This window comes from Adiantum capillus-veneris, chromosome 1, assembly GCF_014529385.1.
Source record: "Adiantum capillus-veneris isolate H3 chromosome 1, ASM1452938v2, whole genome shotgun sequence".
In the NCBI taxonomy this organism is placed as follows: domain Eukaryota; kingdom Viridiplantae; phylum Streptophyta; class Polypodiopsida; order Polypodiales; family Pteridaceae; genus Adiantum; species Adiantum capillus-veneris.
Window position 1 is genome coordinate 28450230 of NC_140931.1, and position 19811 is coordinate 28470040.

Consider the following 19811-nt stretch of genomic DNA (forward strand, 5'->3'; position numbering starts at 1 on the left):
GTCTAATATATAAGATTGAGGACTGAGGCTTGGGCTTGGGCTTGGGCTTGGGCTTGGGAAAATGATCACGATCCCGATCTATCTTTTATACAAACCAACCCGTCCGTTTTAAGAGTCACGTTTTTTATTTTCGAAAAATTTAACCGCCCGCTCACTCGCGTTTTTATTTTCCGAATTTTTAAAAAAAAATAAAATTTTTTTCAGAAATTTTTTTTTTTTTTAAAGAAACAATTTTAAAAAAAATTCTTTGATGCAGAAAATACAGAAATTGAAAACGCAGAAATTGAAAATGCAGAAATGCATAAATTGAAAAAACGCAAGAAATGCAGAAAATTGAAAAAGCACAGAAAATGCAGAAAATTGCAGAAATTGGAACTTGACAGAAAATTAAACACAGAAAATGCAGAAATTGAAACTTGACAGAACCAGAAAATGCAGAAAATGCAAAAACGCAAGAAATGCTAACTGTGCAGTGCAAACCAGAAAACGCAGAAAACGCAAAAAACAGAAATCTCCACACAACTACACACACTCCTTCCCTGCCTTTCCTATGATAGAGATTACACCACAAGAAAGCGTAAAGTGCTAACCAAGCTTAGTGTAGAACATATCCCCGACAGCGGCGCCAAAAATGTGCGCTCCTTGCCGCACTGTCGAAGCAAGGGACTTGCCGATACACCGTATGCGAGCCGCAGACGGCTCCAAGCACACAACAAGCCTAAACTAGCAAGCTCAAGAGAGCAAAGGGTGTGTCACTCACCGCTCTACGCTCGCCTTCGTGGTGGATTCCTCGCCGCGATGAAGAAGAAGCTGCAGTCGTACCGCGCTCAACCGCTTCGTCGCCGTTGTGCCTTCGTAATGCTTGATCGCACACACACTCTCCCTCTCTCTCTCTCTCTCTCACACACACACACACAGACACAAGGAGGTGAAGAAGAAGAAGATGGAGATGGAGATGGAGCAAGAGCACTCTTCTATTGCACAAATGAGAGAATGAGTAAAAATTAGGTTTAGTTGGCTTTTATATGAGCTCACCCCATTCACACTTGGGCGCCCATGCTTAGCCAACTAATCCCTTGAATGTCCCAGTTAGAGTGCGCCTCTCATCGGCGATCACTCCTACCCTTTTCCTATTGGTCCGACAAGCCCGGTACCTGACTCTACCAAATACATAATACACGTCCGCCGTAGGTGATGGGTGTCCATGAGCCGTGAGGGTTAACAGTACCTTACTAGCTCTCTTAGTTTGAAAATAGCATCCCTGACTTTCTTGTCCTCACATATACACATACTCATTGCCAGAATGAACTACAATGTAAATCAGGGGAATGGAAAGTGAGTGATAGTCATACACACAAACTATAGATAGAATAGGGAGTATGAAGATTATTTGAAGCATCTTGGCCAATCATGGGACTTCAGCCCATACTATTGAACGCTTCCACCCTTCTTCGCTTTTGTGAAATCTCCCTTTAGCGACCTCATGTATCTTGTTGGTGTGTGAATAGAGGCAATAGTACCCTTCACCTTATCACTCTAATTCTTCTTTGGCTAGCATCCATGGTGCTTTAGGAAGCACAATCTTTCTATTTGGGGCACGATGTGGAGTAGCAGAGACGAAGAGACGTTTTAAAAGCCTCAAATCCTCCCTCGCACCCAAAGAGTCCTTCTTGCCGATAATGTGGTCCCATAGTGTTTGGGCTACATTCTTAAATATGTGCATGGGATCCAAGAGGTGTTGTATTTTCAAGTCCTTCCAATATGGAAGTCTTAAAAATATGGAATACCTTGACATACCTTTTGGTGGAGGACACGGACTCGGATTGTTGTTGTGGTGTTCTCCCCAAATGGTTGCCCAATCTGCATCGTGAGCTTTAGAGGGGTCTTCCCATTTGTTGGAGCCTTGTGCTTTTTATGCCCTTGGGGTAAGAAATGATGGTTGTTTGGATAGATTACCTTGCACAAGGAATCAGGCCTCTCCATCACCAACGATGGCCCGCAAGTAGGACATGCATTGTGCCTCGATGTGGACAACCCTGCATACATATCATATGGTTATAGAGATGAGTGAACTAAAGGGAGAGAGGGAAAGAGGGGGAGAGAGATAGAGGAAAGGGGGTTACCAAAAATCACTCTAAGCCCACGATAGTCGTGCATAGTCCACATAAGGATTCCCTTCACAATTGCCTCTCTCCCCCCTTTGCAAGTGAGACATCGACAATAGGAATGTCTCTCCATAACTCGTCCAACTCCTCGATGAGGGGCTCGAGGTAGATGTCAATATTTGACACTTTGTACTTCCCTGGCACAAGCAAGGAAAGAAGTATATTGCCCTTCTTGGTTGTCTCCCATGGTGGAATATTGTAGTTGACGATCACCACAGGCCAAGTGCTCCATGAAGTAGACTTAGTGCCAAAGGGGTTGACACCATCACTTGCTAACCCAAGACTCAAGTGTCGAGGCTTCAACCCAAACTCTGGCCATTGGGTTTCGATGTGCCTCCATGCAGGTGAATCAGTAGGGACACGCATCATTCCATCATTTGAGCGATGGTTCGTGTGCCACGCGAGAAGCTCCACGGTAGACCTGCTTTTAAACTGCATGTGTTGGATGCGAGGAATTAATGAATACCTTGAGGGGTAGGTGCACCCCGCTCACTCCTGTCTTGTATCGTGCCTCCCTGCAGACGGGACATGACGTAGCATGTGCATGCTCATTGCGGTATAGCATGCAATCGTTGATGCACGCATGGATGCGCTCATACTCAATTCCAAGTGCAGGGACATACAATCTAGCTCGTTGACGATCTGGAGGCATGTGGTGATCTTCTGGTAACATTTTTTCCATCAAACTACAACAAACATGCGTATTAGTATTATTGCTAGAAGACATCCATAAAGCGAGTTTACTCTTTATAAAAGCCACATTCCATACTTATAGAAGTAGTGCATCGACACTTGCATTACTTCAACCGAATTTTGCTTGCAAGTTGAGGACTTTCAACGATGCTCGGAGCACCGAGTACCGTGCACCGTCGTAAAAAGTGTTCGGCCACTCGTCATCAATCTATCCTCCATTTTGACAGCCCGTTTAGTGCAGGGATGACAATCCTCCTCGCACACGTCGCGCTCATTTGCTAGTAACTCATCACAAATGTCGAACATGTGCTCATCCTCTGCCTCAAAGTGTAATGGAGACGCCGTAGGAGCTGCCGAAGTACCGCACACGGGAGGATCACCATTCGGTGCACCCAAATCGCCGAGTCGCTCTTGCCTCTGCTGTTCGGTCTTGTGCACCGGTGCACCACAGACAAATGGGGCACCTCCTCAAGCGACGGGTAAGTCACGCTCTCATCTCTCCGAGCGCTTTTTTGAGGATACCAAAGTCCTTCATTCTCCACCTACTCCAAGACAATGCGCCTCAAGCGAGGGATTTCCCTTTTGCACTTGGCGCAAGGACAAGGGAGTTTTTCCTTGAGCCAAGGATCGCGCTCAGGGCCTCCGGGGGGACCACAATCATCCACCAATCGATGTCCTGCACACGCAAAATGTTGTTTATTTAGTCATGTGTCTTTTAAAAAAAAAGAATATTCATAAATAGAATTAAAAGTTTTACATAAATTTAAGGTCAAAGGTAATAAACGACAATGAATGCTAAAATTATTTTTAACTAAAAGAGAACCTCAAAAATACAATTAATAAATATTTAAAAGTACTACAAAATAAAGTACCCATAAAAACTTAAAAATCTTCATCGAAAAACTCAAAAGGCTAAAAAATGAAATAATGGATAGATAAGGGTAGAGGGGGTGGTTTCTACCCCCCCCCCCCCCCCCCCCCCCCTTCTTACAACCTCGGATTCGCATGTATCCGTTTGAAATGACCGACCGCAGTAATATACGCGTAATGGATGCAATAATGGGCGTGGTAATGCCTGGCACCTAAAATAGGCAAGAAGGCAAAGTATGCCGTGTTTTTTGCTACATACTCTGCGTTCTTACTCTCCGCCATCGCTCTCAAGCTTCCCCCCCCCCCCCCCCCATTTCTCCCGTCCTCCTCTCCCTTCCCTCTTTGTCCTTCTCCAAGCTTACCAAGTTTCGTCGAAGGAGGTTTCCGCCATCGTCTTTGGAAACACAACATCGAAAGGGATTTTCCGCCATCATCTTTGGAAGCTCAATCTAGCCGAAGCTCAACCGTGCTACAAAGAAAGAGGTAAACACAAAACAAAGCACCTCCCCCCTCTTTTCCTTTTGTTTTCTACTAGTACTACTACTACTACACACACACGCACACGCACGCGCACGCGTCTATAAATCAAAAAAGAAAAAAAAATAGTGAATCCATAACATACCTTGTTGATTTCAAAATGGTTACTTTGCTCGACTTGTTTGAAAATGGTTGCTTTGCTAGGCTTGTTCGAAAATGATTGCTTTGCTCGGCTTGTTTGGATAGAATGTAAGATAGAAATGTTAAGTTTGTTACATAGAAATAGAGAGAGAGAAAGAGAGAGAGAGAGAGAGAGAGAGAGAGAGAGAGAGAGAGAGAGAGAGAGAGAGAGAGACACACACACACAGAGAGAGAGAGAGAGAGAGAGAGAGAGAATGAGAGAAAGAGGGAGATAAATGGAGAGAGAGAAAGAGAAATAGAAAGAAAGATAGAGGGAGAGAGACAAAGAAAGAGGAATAGAGAGAGATAGAGAGGGATAGAGAGAGAGAGGGGGGGGGGGGAGATAGAGATAGGGACAGAAATAGAGAGAATGACGGATAGAGTGGGAGAGGAGAGAGAGAGAGAGAGAGAGAGAGAGAGAGAGAGGTAAAGAGAAATAGAGAGAGAGAGAGAGAGAGAGAGAGAGAGAGAGAGAGAGAGAGAGAGAGAGAGGAAAAGAGGTAGAGAGAGAGAGGGAGGGAGACGGAAAGAGGGAAATAGGGAGATAGAAAGAGAGAGAGAGAGAGAGAGAGAGAGAGAGAGAGAGAGAGAGAGAGGGGGGGCGGAGGAGAGAGAGAGAGAGATAGAAAGAGAGAATGAGAAAGAGGGAGAGATAGAGATAAGGATAGAAATAGAGAGAGAGAGAGAGAGAGAGAAGAGAGAGAGAGAGAGAGAGAGAGAGTAAATAGAGAGAAAGAGAGACAGAGAGAGAGAGAGAGAGAGAGAGAGAGAGAGAGAGAGAGAGATAGGGAAAGAGGTAAAGAGAAAGACAGAGAGAGTAAATAGAGAGAGAGAGAGAGAGAGAGAGAGAGAGGGGGGGGGGGAGTAAATAGAGGGAATGAGACAGAGATAAGGAAAGAGGAAAAGAGGTAAAGAGAAATATAGAGATAGAAAGAGAGAGAGAGAGAGAGAGAGAGAGAGAGAGAGAGAGAGAGAGAGAGAGAGTAAATAGAGGGGAGAGAGAGAGAGAGAGAGAGAGAGAGAGAGGGAAAGAGAAAGAGAGAGATAGAAAGAGGGGGACAGAGAGAGAGAGAGAGGGAGAGAGAGAGGGAGAGGGAGGGGGAGGGAGGGAGAGAGAGAGAGAGAGAGAGAGAGAGAGAGAGGAGGAGGAGAGATAGGAAGAGAGAATGAGAGATAGAGATAGGGATAGAAATTTATAGAGAGAATGAGAGAGAGAGAGAGAGAGAGAGAGAGAGTAAATAGAGGGACAAAGAGTAAATAGAGAGATAGAAAGAGGGAGAGGGAGAGAGAGAGAGGGAGAGAGAGAGAGAGAGAGAGAGAGAGATAGGAAAAGAGGGAAAATAGAGAGAGATATAAATAGGGAAAGAGGGGAAATAGAAAGGTATAGAAATAGAGAGAATTAGGGATAGATAAAGAGGGTTACATTACGTATATGTATATATATTTGTGTGTACATATATATTTGTTTATGCATGTATGTAGGCACTAAGTACGGGAGCATAGCACCCGAAGCTAAACACTTCCTTTTGCGTATAGTCCTTTTTCAATCGTGGTGTTGCGGTCATTGATCCACTCATGCCTGGAGTAGAACAATGTTCCTTTGGTTCTACCACGATTGAGACTGTGATGATATCTAAAGAGGTGCAGTTGACCTTTGGTAATACTAGCCTCTACTTAGGTCTACTAGTATGTATATGTATCTACGTGTTTGTGTGTTAATATACTTGTGTACATATTTATAGATGAGTGAGTAGGGTGGAAAGCGTAATCTTATATTGCTCTTTGTAATGTAGATGTCTGACAAGAGACCGACTGGTGGGGAGCAGCCAGCTGGCTCTTCTTTCGGTTGGTTCACATCCCAAGTAGGCTCCCACCCGCGGTGGACATCGCCTCCAATGGACCCGAGTCTTGAGTCGGTCAGAACAAGCAAAGAAATAAAGAATGTTTTTGGCTATTTAACCCCAAACCATGAGCATCATAGGTTTATTTTTATTATTTGGAGGCGTGGCCATCCTACACCTACCCTTCTTAGGTTCCTCCACCGGTCATAGATCTAGACCTACAGCGGGCTATCTCTTTACGAGAGCAGTACCTCCGTTCGACGGAGGATTTGCTTGGCCGCTACACTCCGCAGCAGCTTGCAACCTACGGTATTTCTCCGCAAACTACACCATGGGGGAGTGAGGGAGGGACTCCTTACCTACAAAGTCTCGCACCGACGGCACCTCACTCTACAATCCCTTCCTATCGTCCTACTCCCATGCCATCCCAGGGTCCTACTCCCCTTGCATTGCAGCGTCCCACTCCTCACTCTACAACCCCTTCCTATCATCCTACTCCCATTCCATCCCAGGGTCCTACTCCCCTTGCATTCCAGGGTCCCACTTCCATGGCATCACAGGGTCCTACGCCACTCCATTGCACTCGTTCTTCGTTAGAACATCATCGACGGACTTCCTCTGGCAGCGTACGTCGACGTTCGTCTCAGGGCAGCGAGCACCGTGAGAGATGAAGCGGCGGCGGATCTTGTGGTTTCGCATATTTTGGTGGCAGGGGAACGGAGTCCCCATTTTCAGAGCGTGCCGCCGTTGACGTAGAGGACGAGGATTGTGACGCACCCGTGTCATACGCGCATGGACGCTTCTCCAGGGTTAAATATGGCGTGGAGATGGACTTCGGCACAGCACAGGGCAGGGCATTTTGACGCCATCTACAAATTCTTATGCATTCAACGTATAAGAATTGTTTTATAAAGTTTAGAGACCAACTATCCGATCATGCACGGTACATTAAGGACTCTCTGTTAGCTAGATTTTGAAACGCCCCGATCAACATTTTTCACAACAGTGGTTGGAGGGCTACATAAAGACATTTATGAAAAACAAGCAGTCCAGTGTGCGGCGCGCAGCAACCAACCAGGTCCGAGATCCAGACAGGGGTTACCGCAGTTGCAACATGGCAGACGCGGAGTGGAAATGGGCAATTCAAAAAAAGAGCGATCAAGCTGCGGACTCATCATACAGACAAGAACGCGAGGCTCGCGCAATAAAAACTCCCACGCACTATGGCTCAGGAGACAAGGGAGCTTGGAACGATAAATATGTAAGATTAATTGAATTATAACATCGGTCGGTGATTATAAAGATTGTAGTTGATGATTTGGTATTGTTATTGCTAACTTAGAAAAATATCACTATCTTTTGACCAACCAGAGAGATGGTCAAGTATCGGGAGCGACATACAGAATTTGATACTTGGTGATGGTTGTTCGAAAACAACCACATCTTTCGCGAGCAATTCAACGCGACGGTTGGATCACTACAAACGGTAAGTTTAAACAAGTAACTTTGTATCAATTGTTTTGAGCTGTTGATAATTGTTTAATTTGGTTTGGGTTTATGTAGAGTCAAAGTGACCAAGCATACGTGCCTCTGGACGACAATGAGATAGAGGAGGATTAGATAGAAAAATATTTTGTCCAAACTTTCGTAAAGTTCCAATGTGGCACAATGTATATACAACTATTTACTTTTTATTGTAACTTTTTTAAATAGTTGATCTTCTGCATAGTTGATCTTTTTTTTTTGTTGATCTTCTGCATTTTAAATTGTCAAAGTAAAGGAAATTCAATTTCAATTCTTTGGTACTTTTTATACTCTTCCAAAAAACAATTGATGTTTCATTGTTTTATGCAAGTCAAAAATAAAGGTGCTCATTTGGGCCACCCATAATTGGGTGGCCCAAATGAGCACCTTTATTTTTGAATTGCCGTGTAGCGGCAATAAGCATGGTAATAGAGGCGAGAAGTAGCGCGGTAATAGTAGCGAATATATTGCCGTAACTATTATCGCATCCATAGCCGCGGTTATTGCCGCTCCCGTAAATTTTTCTCTCTCCTTTTTCCTTTGTTTTTCCGCGGCTATGGACGCAGTTATAGACAACTCCTTTTATAGTGTTAGCTTCTTATCTCTAACAATGTTTTCTTTACGTAGACCCGCATGCATTACTTTAGGATGGTTTGTTGTTTCATGTTTATCCACATAGCTAACTATTGTTCTATGTTTTCATATCTTTTTTTTAAAAAATCATATAGTGTTCTTTAATTTTGATTTAGGGGAAGGGAAACACCAAAACAAAGAGAAACACTAAAATTTGAATGTTTAAGCGAAAATTTAAACGTTTAGGCGTTAAAGCGATTTTCGGGAATAAACGCGATAATTTTCATAACAATAACAGAGGCAAATGTCGCGGTAATGAATGCAAAAATAGCGAGGCAACCCCCCCCCCCCCCCCCCCCCCCCCCCCCCCCTCCACAAAGCTGATTTTGGACTCACTCACTCTCTCTCTCTCTCTCTCTCTCTCTCTCTCCAAAACGTAATAAAAGGCCGTGATAAAAAAAATTGAAGATTTTCATAGTGCATGCCCAACAACATTACTTCAAGGTCATTCCAGCCTTCCAAAGTAAAGACTCATCCGGGGACTCATCTCTTTTAAGGAGAGGGTAAAACATTGTAAGTGCTTGTTGGAAAGTTCTATAGACTGTGTAGATTCAAATTCCCATCTTGTAGAGAAGCAACCACTTGCAAGCCTCAAATTCAAAATTAATACGAGAGAGTATTTGTGAAAAGGGCTTGAAATGATTTTCTCTGGAGGTTGGGTTATAATGATTCAAATACTTTCTCTCTTTGAAATTTTCTATCGACTTGCAAGCAATAACACTAGTTGCTTGAAAAAGGAGCGATTTTTTTTGTGGATTTTTCAAACTTTTTTGAAAATATTTCCTATAATTTACAAGGAGTCCAAACATAAAATCTTTTCAAGGAAAACAGAGAATTGATTAGGTTCTAAAGTTCACTCATCCCCCGCTCTTGCTTGTAAGCTTGATTTTGAACTGTTACAATAAAAGAGGACCTCCATGGAAGGCTCTCTTGAAAGTTTATCGAAACAACCCAACACATAGTATGAGTTGACTAAAGGTGTCTTTGTGATCGATATATAACATCATATTCAGCAACAATAACAAATTGGATGAATCTACTAGGATATGAGGGTTATGTGATCCACAAAAAACTGTTACAAATGGTAGGAAATTTGAATCGTCTTTGAGTCCCTCTTGTGCGGCTAGGATAAACCATAATGTAGCATTCTCTAATTCAGGGGCACCCTTTCCACTTGATTCAATTGAGTTTGTGGCACGAAGGCCTAGTTAGGGATGGCATGCTAGATTGGAAGAGGGTTAGTTAGTGTAGCTTAAATGTTGTAAGAAGGGCTATATATATATATTTATTTATTTATTAGTATGGCCGGCCACCTTTGACGGCCTCTCTCTCTTTCTCTCTCCCTCTTTATCGTGTGCACCGGGGCTTCTCTCAGTTTCGAAGTTTAACCTTCATGTCGCAGATTTTGACATGTGTAAAAGGTTCTCTCTTCCACCATATTATGTTAGTGTGTGTGTATATATATATATATATATATATATATATATATATATATATATATATATATATATGACAAGGAAAGGTGTGCTTTACTGGCTATGGAAAGCTCAACCAGTTACTTACTTTCTCGTAATGCAAGAAAGAGCTCCTTAAAATAAGAAAAGAGGATGCACTACACACTAATTCTCTAATGAAGAGGAGAGAATGGTTGTTTAATTTATTTGAAATGCACGGATGGAATGCTTTCTTTGAAATGGTTATTTGAAATGCACGGATGGAATGCTTTCTTTGAGGGAGAGAATATTGAGTTGGAGCCAAATATATATTTACTCTTTAAAGTAGAAGATTTCAAGGGTAGAATGATTGCTTTTGCTTATTGAGACATGAATGATGTCCTCCAAACGTCGAGATGAGATTTTCAACAGAAGTATATTGCATCCTGCCCAAAATCAAATGAAAGAGATTAAGGTTTCATTCTAGCAAAATATTAAAAGATTCGTCCCAAATTGTATATATAGAGAGAGAGATTTATGGATAAGATATATTCTTCAACCCGTTTTTCTTTTCCAAACTCACAAATTGTGGAGGAGGGGGGGGGGGGGGGGGGCGGGGCGCGGGCGCTCATCTATAAAAGCCACGGGTGAGAGTCATGGGATCTATGACGGAGAATCAATTCACCATTGATCCCATCTCCACCATGCAAAGTTGAAAGCATTGTGACTATTAAGCGATAGATCCTTGCCTCCGCCGTTGCGTTGATCCATCCGACGATCCAAAGCCCCTCCCCCCCCCCCCCCCCCCCCCCCCCCCCCCAAAATGACACCCATGCCGTAGATCCAACAACTCCCACCCCGTGTCACTTATAAACATGGGAAAAAAAGGGGGGGGGGGGGGGGGGGGGGGGGGGGGGGGGGGGGTGTGGTAGGTATCTAAACCCTAGCCTTCTCACCCTTTAATTTTCTCGCTAATGGCATTTGCTTTTGGGAAAATCTTATATATTCAGCCCATACGTGTATCCGTATCTTTCTTTTTGGTTGATTAATCACGTTATACATGCCAAATATAACACCACTGCCCTCGAAAAGATTTAGACTAAGTTCCAATGTTTCGGGAAAAATCGTTAACGTACACTCTTTGCCACAGCTACAAAGAGAGGAAATTTTGATATTTGACCTGTTTTTCCACATTCGTACACCTTTTCTGTCAATATGTTAGCGGGAATATTCCTTTTTTCTCTTGCTCCTAGCGAGGATTATTGGATTTCCAAGTGGCACGATTATAAGTCGGGACACGCTTTTGCCATACATTGAAGCTCCACTATAAAATCCCTCCTTGCAAAATCCTTTTTTTTGTTTGGGGGTTCTCTTTTCTTTTTTGGAAAGTTGATCTTTTAGATTAGGGAGGAAATTAATAAGGAAGTGTACATGTGTCACGTTTGTATACTGTAAGGTGCAAATTTTTAACAAAAAGAATAGGAGAGAGATACCCTTAAAAAAATTTGTGTGAATTTTTTTCTCATCAAGTCTGGGGCTGATGCTCTTTACGTGGTCGGTCACGAGGCCTTGTAAGCTTCATCGTCCTCATCATAGCAAGGGCCAACAGACAGAGAGAGAGAGAGAGAGAGAGAGAGAGAGAGACAGAGCTCTTCTTGATTAAAAACGTGCCAACAACTACTTGGTACTCCACAAAGGAAAGGGATGTGCTCCAAAAAAGAGGGGGGACATGATAATGATTGATTATTGGGTTTTCTAATATGGTTCAGCTGTCTGGCCTCTTGTCTTAATCTTGGAGATGTAGAGGTGCAACACACACACACACACACACACTTCAAGAAGAAGAAGAAGAAGAAGAAGAGAATATTTTACATCCTAGGAACATTTTCATAGATCCATCCGATTAGTCTTGAACTCGAGACTCCATGTATATTGATATCGATATAGATATGTTAGTGCACAAATGTCTGTCACGGTGGTGATCCACTAACATTAGGTAAATCACTCAAACTTCAAACAACATTGTTACTCCACATTCTCTCTCTCTCTCTCTCTCTCTCTCACTCTCACACACACACACACAGAGAGAGAGAGAGAGAGAGAGAGAGAGAGAGAAGAAGAAGAAGAAGAAGATTGTTTTAACGTCGTAAGGAAACTATCCCAAGAGACCTTAAAGATCTAGCCGGCGAGGAGAGTTGAAAGAGAGAGAGAGAGACCAAGAGACCTTAAAGATCTAGCCGGCGAGGAGAGTTGAGAGAGAGAGAGAGAGAGAGAGAGAGAGAGAGAGAGAGAGCATAACATAGAATAGCAAGGATGGAGGGGCATGTGAGCTAGATGTATTTGACAACAGTCAAGCCCTCATCAATTCAAACATGAGAAGTTGACAATTGGAAAGGGGGACTAAGCCCTCATCAATTCAAACATGAGAAGTTGACAATTGGAAAGGGGGACTGCAAGAGAACATAGAGGAAAATTTGGAATGGTAGAAAATGCTCCCCATGCAACTAGGAGTTTTCAATATAAGATTAGAAAGTCAGTGAACATTAAATTATGGTGGGGTTAAGCTTGATGTAGATACAAAAGCAACAAAAATGGGATCTATGATGGGGTTAAAAAGAAAGAAAACAAAGTCTAGTTACAATATGAGAGCATCAGAGCTTGCTTGCATGGAGCAGCTTAACCTTAATTGAAGTTAAGATCTAGTGGCAATACAATTAGCTGAGTGGGGTTGCATGAAGCTACAAATGCCAAATTTGTTCCTATCAGAGAGCTCCTTGCAATGAAGGGTGTGTAGCCATTCATCACTCTGCAAATAAGCAGGAGCTGAGGGTAGTGCTGAAGCTGAGTACAGATTAGAGGATAATGAAGCCTCTTTGCTGGCCTCATTCATGCCAATGCCAACTTTCTCTTCATCATGATGATTAATGAAGCCATGCTGAGCATTTATTCCATTGCCGATGTTGTTTGCAATGTATTCGGCTTGGCCGCTCATCACTCCTCCACCCATCACTCCTCCACCCATCGTTACACGCGCCGTAGCATTGTATGCTTCCAGTATGGTGCTAGCATCTATATCACTGGGAAATGTCTCAGTCAACTTGCTATTGTTATCTAATCCATTGGAAGGTTTCCTTCTATCTGCAAGAGTACACCATTCTCCTACATCACACCTTACTCCTACTATTGGCAGCCCAGTAACCAACTTCATCAAGCTATTTGCATCCAACTCTTCCAGAACAAAACTAGAGGCGTCATATTCAACGCCTCTCCGCATGCTCTTGTGACTAGCTGAGGCTTCCACACATGATGGCAGTAAATTACTTTCCCAGATGAAGTTTTCTTTGGACTCTGGAAGGGTGCTCATATCATGATGGCTTGATGCCAATAGATGTCTCTTGTAACCAGGGGGACGAAGAACGGTTAATTGATCAGTGGGGCGTGTCGACGATGGGAGAGGATATCTTGGAGAATGAAGGGAGTTGATAACCTGTGTCTTCTGCAGAGTGAACTTGGAGTGAGTGGTTTGCAATGTTAAGGCAATTACATTGGAAAGGATATTGCTCATGACACTGCGAGAAGCCAAATCACCAAGGCGATGCAGGTGGCCGTGTGGCTCAAAATGAATATTGCACTGCATTCTTCTGAGGTTGAGAAAATTAGTAGCTTCTGCAACACCAGTATTGGCAAAGGTTTGATCGCCACCATGCGCAGCAATGCACACTCTTTTCATGGTCACTACTTTAGCAGCAATATTAGGCAGTTGAGTGGCATCCCTAGTCATGAGTAGCTCAACATTATGTACACTTGCCTTTACAGATGCCCCCTCAACAGATGGGTGAATATTGGTGTTAGTACAAACTATCTCATTGCCATAATTTCCTACCTCCAATTGAGTTGTTTGATCTAATGATATCATGCTTTCCTTCAGTTTCATCTCTTCTTCATTCATCAACATAGCATCTGCAAGTCCAGGACATGACTCACTGCTTCTAAGTAGCCCCTGGTGCTCATGATATTGCCTGCCTGAATCTTTTTCTTCTTCATCCAGATCCCGGGTGAGCACGTGGAGGGTAAGGCGGCCATCCCTTCGGTTGGCTTGGAAGTAATTCTTGCTTGGGACCATCACCTCCTTGAGAACTAATCGCCCGTCCTGTCGATAAGAGCGGAGCGAAAGAGAAAGAGAATCGCACGCTGAGAAGGGAGAGGCTGGCAAAGTGTGGGAGAGGGGTGGAGGGAAAGATGTACATCTCATGTACTTAGAACGTTGGCTTGTCATCATCATGGGAGGAGCACTAAGTTTGGGAGCTGATTTCACTGATGGAAGAGAGTATTCCTGATTTGTTATTTTGGGTGGTACACTGGAGGGCCAGCTAGAGAGATTCCCAATCATGTCAGGCTTCGCTTGCTCAATGCTTTGGCTTATAACACCATTGCCAGCCGACAATGACGATGTCGACGACCACAAAGAGTCGGAGCTCTCCATGCCGAGTGCCTCTGCACAGTGCTGCAATTTCATATGCTTGAGCTTAAGAGACTTTTGGTAGGAGGTTTCCCTTGCTACCTCTTTGGAGCTTGCCAGGTGTAGGGAAGGGCTGGAGAGGCTTTTGGTGATGGATGAGAGGAGCTTGATTGCGACGCTACCATCATCATGAGTTTTGGGGAGCTGGGCACTAATATATTCCAAGCTTGAGGTTTCTTGTTCACTTATTGGAGTAGAGCTCAGCTTTGGGATATGGATGGGCAAATTAGGGGAGGATGCAATGGGTGCATGAGTTGTATGAAAGAAGGGGAGGGATGAGGAGCTGGCTCTTCTGATACCAATGCAATTTGTTGTGGAGAGGGGAGGGGTTTTGTCTGTGAACCAGGAATGGGGGAGGCCAGGTGCTAAAATATTGAAGGCTTGCTCAGCAGGAGGGGCAGAAGCTTGCCTTTCCATACTCATGAGCTCCATTTTAGGAGCCAATTGGAGGCCAGGGAAGAGAGGCTCAAAGATAGAATGCTGCTGCATGCTAATTTGCTAGCTAGCTTGCAGCTCCCCCTTGAATTTTCAAAGGATAAGGCTTGCTAGAAAGCAAGAGAAGAGAAGAGAGGAGAGGGGGAAAAGAAGTGGTGATTATATCAGGTGTGGCTGAAAAAAGAAGAAAGAAAAGCTGCAGGATTGACTATGAAAGCTCATTAAGTCCTGCTATTGGAGGCCATCCCTTGAGGGAGCTAGGAAGCTGCTGCTGCTGCTGCACAACATCGATATGCTTGAGCACCAATTGCTACTACCCTCTACAAAGCTTGCAATTAATTGCAATGAAAATCAGTAGGAAGGCTGGTAGAAGTGTGTGTGTGTACACGTGTGTGTGTGTGTGTTTGCCTGAGAGTGTGTATGTGAGCTCTCTAAGTAGTCAGTTCATGTTATGTGGGAACTTGCAAGGAAGAGCGTCTTTATAAATGAGGCAGGCACCCCTCTACCCTTCCCCACACCTTTAGACAACATGAGACAATTGTCTATATATTGTTTTATTAGGCAATGAGTGTGTGAGTGTGTGTGTGTGTGTGTGAGAGAGAGAGAGAGAGAGAGAGAGAGTTGCTTGGGGGGGGAGGGGGGGGGGGGGGGGGGGGAAGTATCTTCCAAGTTTTATGCACCTTTGAAAATAACATCCATTGATCTGCATGCAAATTCTAACCCATTGGACATTCTCTCGTGTGTGTGTGTGTGTGTGTGTGTGTGTGTGTGTGTGTGTGTGTGAGAGAGAGAGAGAGAGAGAGAGAGAGCGCGACAAAAATTTGAAAATGTATTACAAACTATCATGGAATATGGATGAACAACATATAGGAGCAGTCAAAATCAGCTAGCATATAACCCCATTTTCTAACTTAAACTACCATTTTATCAGATAGCGGGGAGGCCAGAGAGAGAGAGTGTGTGTGTGTGTGTGAGAGAGAGAGAGAGAGAGAGAGAGAGAGAGAGAGGGAGGATCGAGGACATATATTTTAGAGAGTGGCCGGCACCCCGCTCTGCAAAAGCCAAAAGGTAGATTAAATAAAGATCGCGGGAAATATAAGGTCGCTTTTTGCATAGCGGCGCTATACGTAATATTGCACTGTCCGCACAGCGGCCGGCCACTTGCCGCTCCCCACGTCCGGCCAACGCTCTTTGGTTAAGAAAGCAAAGCAAAACACACATGATTGCATATGCATCTCGTGAGCCCCTCCCCGGCCGCCTGTTGCAAAAGGTGTGAAAGCGGCCCTTTACTTAAACACCCTCTTTTGATTTTAATTTATTTTCCCTAACCTTATTTTTCCCCCCTTCCTTTCAATTTCCACACACTTTGGAATGAAACAATCGTATTGTGCACCTTTGGTGAGCTTTGCTCCTCACAAGTGGCCTCACTTAATGACTTTGTTCTTGCAAAAGAAGAGTCTCACCATTTGACTCTTTGACTAGAACAAAGGTCACCATCCCCTACCAAGAAGGAATGGAATAAAGGCGTATGCCAGGTACCTAATTCTTTAAAACAAGCCTTACGATCTTGCCTACCTTTACATCTCTACAAATTAACTGCTCTAGAATGCCTAGGCATTACAAGGGCCACCTTCAGTTATAGTCTCTACGCGGCCAAGTATCCACCCCAACATATTTGTGGCATAAGCCAATGTACTAGCTCCTTCGTAATGTACTCGTAAGGTTGCTAGTACATTGGTTTATCAACCATTTAGCAACTGAGCAATATATGTGCCCAAGTGGAGTATTAGAATAGAGCACCTTCATCATGGAAAACTTGTCTATTTCTTAATGAAAGTCTTTATAACCTGTGACTTTTCCTTTGCAGATAATCTAAAATAGAGGAAAAGTTAGGAACTGAAGTATAGGAGAGAGTAGGTGTGGAAAATTTGAAAGAATGGTATTTTATACCATGCGATAGCATCATGTATGGCTAGGTAAGAACCGAAATATAGAGGAATTTTTTAAGAATGGTTCTTCACACTAGCTAGTCCTATAAATTAAAAAAAATAGCCACTTTTGTGTCTTTTAGAGAGTTTTGTAAAAAATTAGCACTATGGAAGTTATCTAAATAGAAAATGCTTTTAGGGAAGTATGTCCATCACTCAATATAAGTTGATAAAAAATAGTATAAAACTAAATGAAGGTCTAAAGGTGTCTTTCCATGACCATCTTCAACAACTAATCTATGCAGATAGATATATTTTTTTCTATTCTCTTTTAAAAACGATCAATCAAATCATTTGTTAAGTAGGCCCAAACTTCTTTGTAATCCCTCAATAGGTTTATGATAGGCATACCAATCTTTTTTTACCTACATTCAAAGACTTACAATCCGCCAAGTTAAGTAGTGAAGTGCAATTTTACGTATAATTTGCTAATTTTAGAAAAGTAATTTCTTATTTTTGAGTTTTTCATGTAAACTTGTTTCATGTCATAAATCCATGAGTAAGAAGTGTCATGAGGTTTTGGTATCATATAGGAAGGTTATATCTCATTTACTATTATCCTTGAGTGAGCCATTTTCGTGGCTTGAACCAATTTTGTGGCTCATAACAAGTCTAGTATTAATTTATACTTAGATTTTATACCCATGGACATGTTTATGTCCTCTTAATTGATCACATAAGGTTCTCAAGTGATTTGAATTCACAAAGGTAGTGATTGAAAAAACTTGGTATCTTATAGCATATGGATTCCACCTTTAAATTTGTGTTTATAACACATTTCAAACTAAAATGTGTCCCTTGGAAAATCACTTTTCAAAATGTGTATCATATCGAGTAAATAAACTAGAGAGATAATTACTAGTACAAAATGTATACTTTTATCTATACATTAACACTAGAGTTGTAATGAGTCACAAAACTAGCTGAAGCCACAAAAATGGCTCACAATAGGATTCTAGTAAATGGCTCACATCAGGATTCTAGTAAATGAAACATAACTTTTGTATATGACACCAAAATTTCATGAAGCTTCTTAATTATGGGTTCAAGATATGAAGAAGGTTTCTAAATACACAATTTACATGAAAAGCTCAAAAATAAAAAAATTATCTTTCTAAAATTAGTAAATTTTACGTAAAACGGCACTTCAACAAAAGCATGGTACATCTATCACATACCTATTGAGGGATTTTTCAAAGAAGTTTGGGCCTGCTTAACAAAGATTTGATTTACTTTCAAAAGAGAATAGAAAAAATTTGTCCATCCACAAAAATTAGTTGTAGAAGATGGCAATGGAAAGACACCTTCAGACCTTCATTGAGCTCGACACTACAACTCATGTGGAGGGTTGGTCATAATTACCTGGAACCATTTTCTATTTACATAACTAACATAGTGTTAAGAATTTTTTTACAAAAGTCTCAAAAAGCCCCAAAAGTGGTTGATTTTTTACAGGACTGGCGTTAAGGGGTAGGGGTCTTTAAATAGTCCCACATGTCAGTAGACTCTTGTATGCGCGTGATATAAAGTGCTTTTGATAAGTGACCGCCCAAGGACTGCGCCATAAAACTACTTGTTGCTTTTGGTCTCTTTTTTACCAAATTGGACATATTCCTATTGTCTTAGTAAGCTCTAGCCTTTGTAGTTTTCAACATGTTTTCATGATTCCAAGTAATGTCTTAACGTGATGGCCTATTTATGAAAGTTTGCCGCATGTTGATTTAATTACAAAGTTTACATTTTGATGTATGTTTTGGCAATGCTTTTGCAACCCAAAAGAAAATTTGAGTGTCCACATTGATTGCATAGTGTGTAACAATTCTTACTTGAGTTTTGGCACACCTATATTCAGCTAACGATACAATATTGAAAGCATATTTTTCATTTAATGAGAAAAGGCTTATTTGTAGTTAGATGTATTAATCTCTTCAACGATGCTGATTTCGCTCAGCAAGCATGGTAGTTGGTATGTAGCTAAGTCCAAACCTCTTTATACACTTTCAATTTGTCTACTTATGGTAGTTTTCAAAGGGATTGAAAAGCCCACATTGCGGAAGCCGGTGTTTATATATGGTACTTGATAATTGTCCCTAAAATTGCCTCAGAGATGCACCTTTGGAAATGTACTGAAGGTGCATAAGTAGGGAAAGGATAGTGGTAGTCAAGGAAATCTTAATAATAGGTAAACAAAATAGGGAATATGTGAATTTTTTTTACCAAGTTCCGTGTCACCAAAAAATTGTTTCTTTTTTTAATTTGTGGTTTGAAGGAGTGTGTGTGTGTGTGTGTGTGTGTGTGTGTGTGTGTGTGTGTGTGTGTGTGTGTGTGTGAGAGAGAGAGAGAGAGAGAGAGAGAGAGAGAAAGAAAACCATGGAAAGCTTATAAAACTCCCTATGCTCTTTAAAATGGAACCAAACTACAAATTTTGCTATTTTTTGTAAAATGCGGGAACACTCATCACAATGACATAGTTACCCAATTCCCCTTGTCAGAAGTCTTGCTTTTCCAATCCCAAAGATGTGAACTTGGAGCGCCCTTTTGAATGTAACTGGCCATGGCTCGTATTGAGCATAGTGCTGATGTAATGGTTTTCTATTTTTAATATAACCTCTCACATATTGTTAGATTTGCACACAAAAATGCACAAATACGTTTAGAAAAAAGAAAATTGCAAAACTCATGTGTAATGACTGATCTATTACATAGCAAAAAGAATCACAAAACAATCTCTCCTCACATCAAGCGAGAGCATCTATAGTCACCAAACACCATAGGCCAGGCTTTTTACATGGAGACTACAAACCAAGTACAAAGAAACATCTATTCATGTTGTACAGGGCCATATTGCGTGCCACCACCTTCGGCCCTCTCACACTGACCTGGAGGTGCCCAATGTGGGAATTAGGGTTGCAGAGAAACACACACAACTTGGAGAAGATGAAGGAAGCTCAAGGCACACAATAGAGAGTGTGTTACTTAGTATGCAATGGAAAGATAGAAATCCCTAGAGTGATGGGCGTATATACAATGCTCGGGGGGAAAAACCTCCCAAA

The 19811-nt window shown here is 42.2% G+C and overlaps 1 protein-coding gene across 1 annotated transcript; it reads right to left on the minus strand.

Moving 5' to 3' along the window:
- Nucleotides 1-12296: 12296 nt before the first annotated feature.
- Nucleotides 12297-15277, minus strand: LOC147464463 (uncharacterized). Its single transcript, XM_086515162.1, has one exon. It carries the CDS (start codon nucleotides 14822-14824, stop codon nucleotides 12509-12511), a length of 2316 nt encoding a protein of 771 aa, XP_086371288.1. The 5' UTR covers nucleotides 14825-15277; the 3' UTR covers nucleotides 12297-12508.
- Between the last annotated feature and the right edge of the window lie 4534 nt (nucleotides 15278-19811).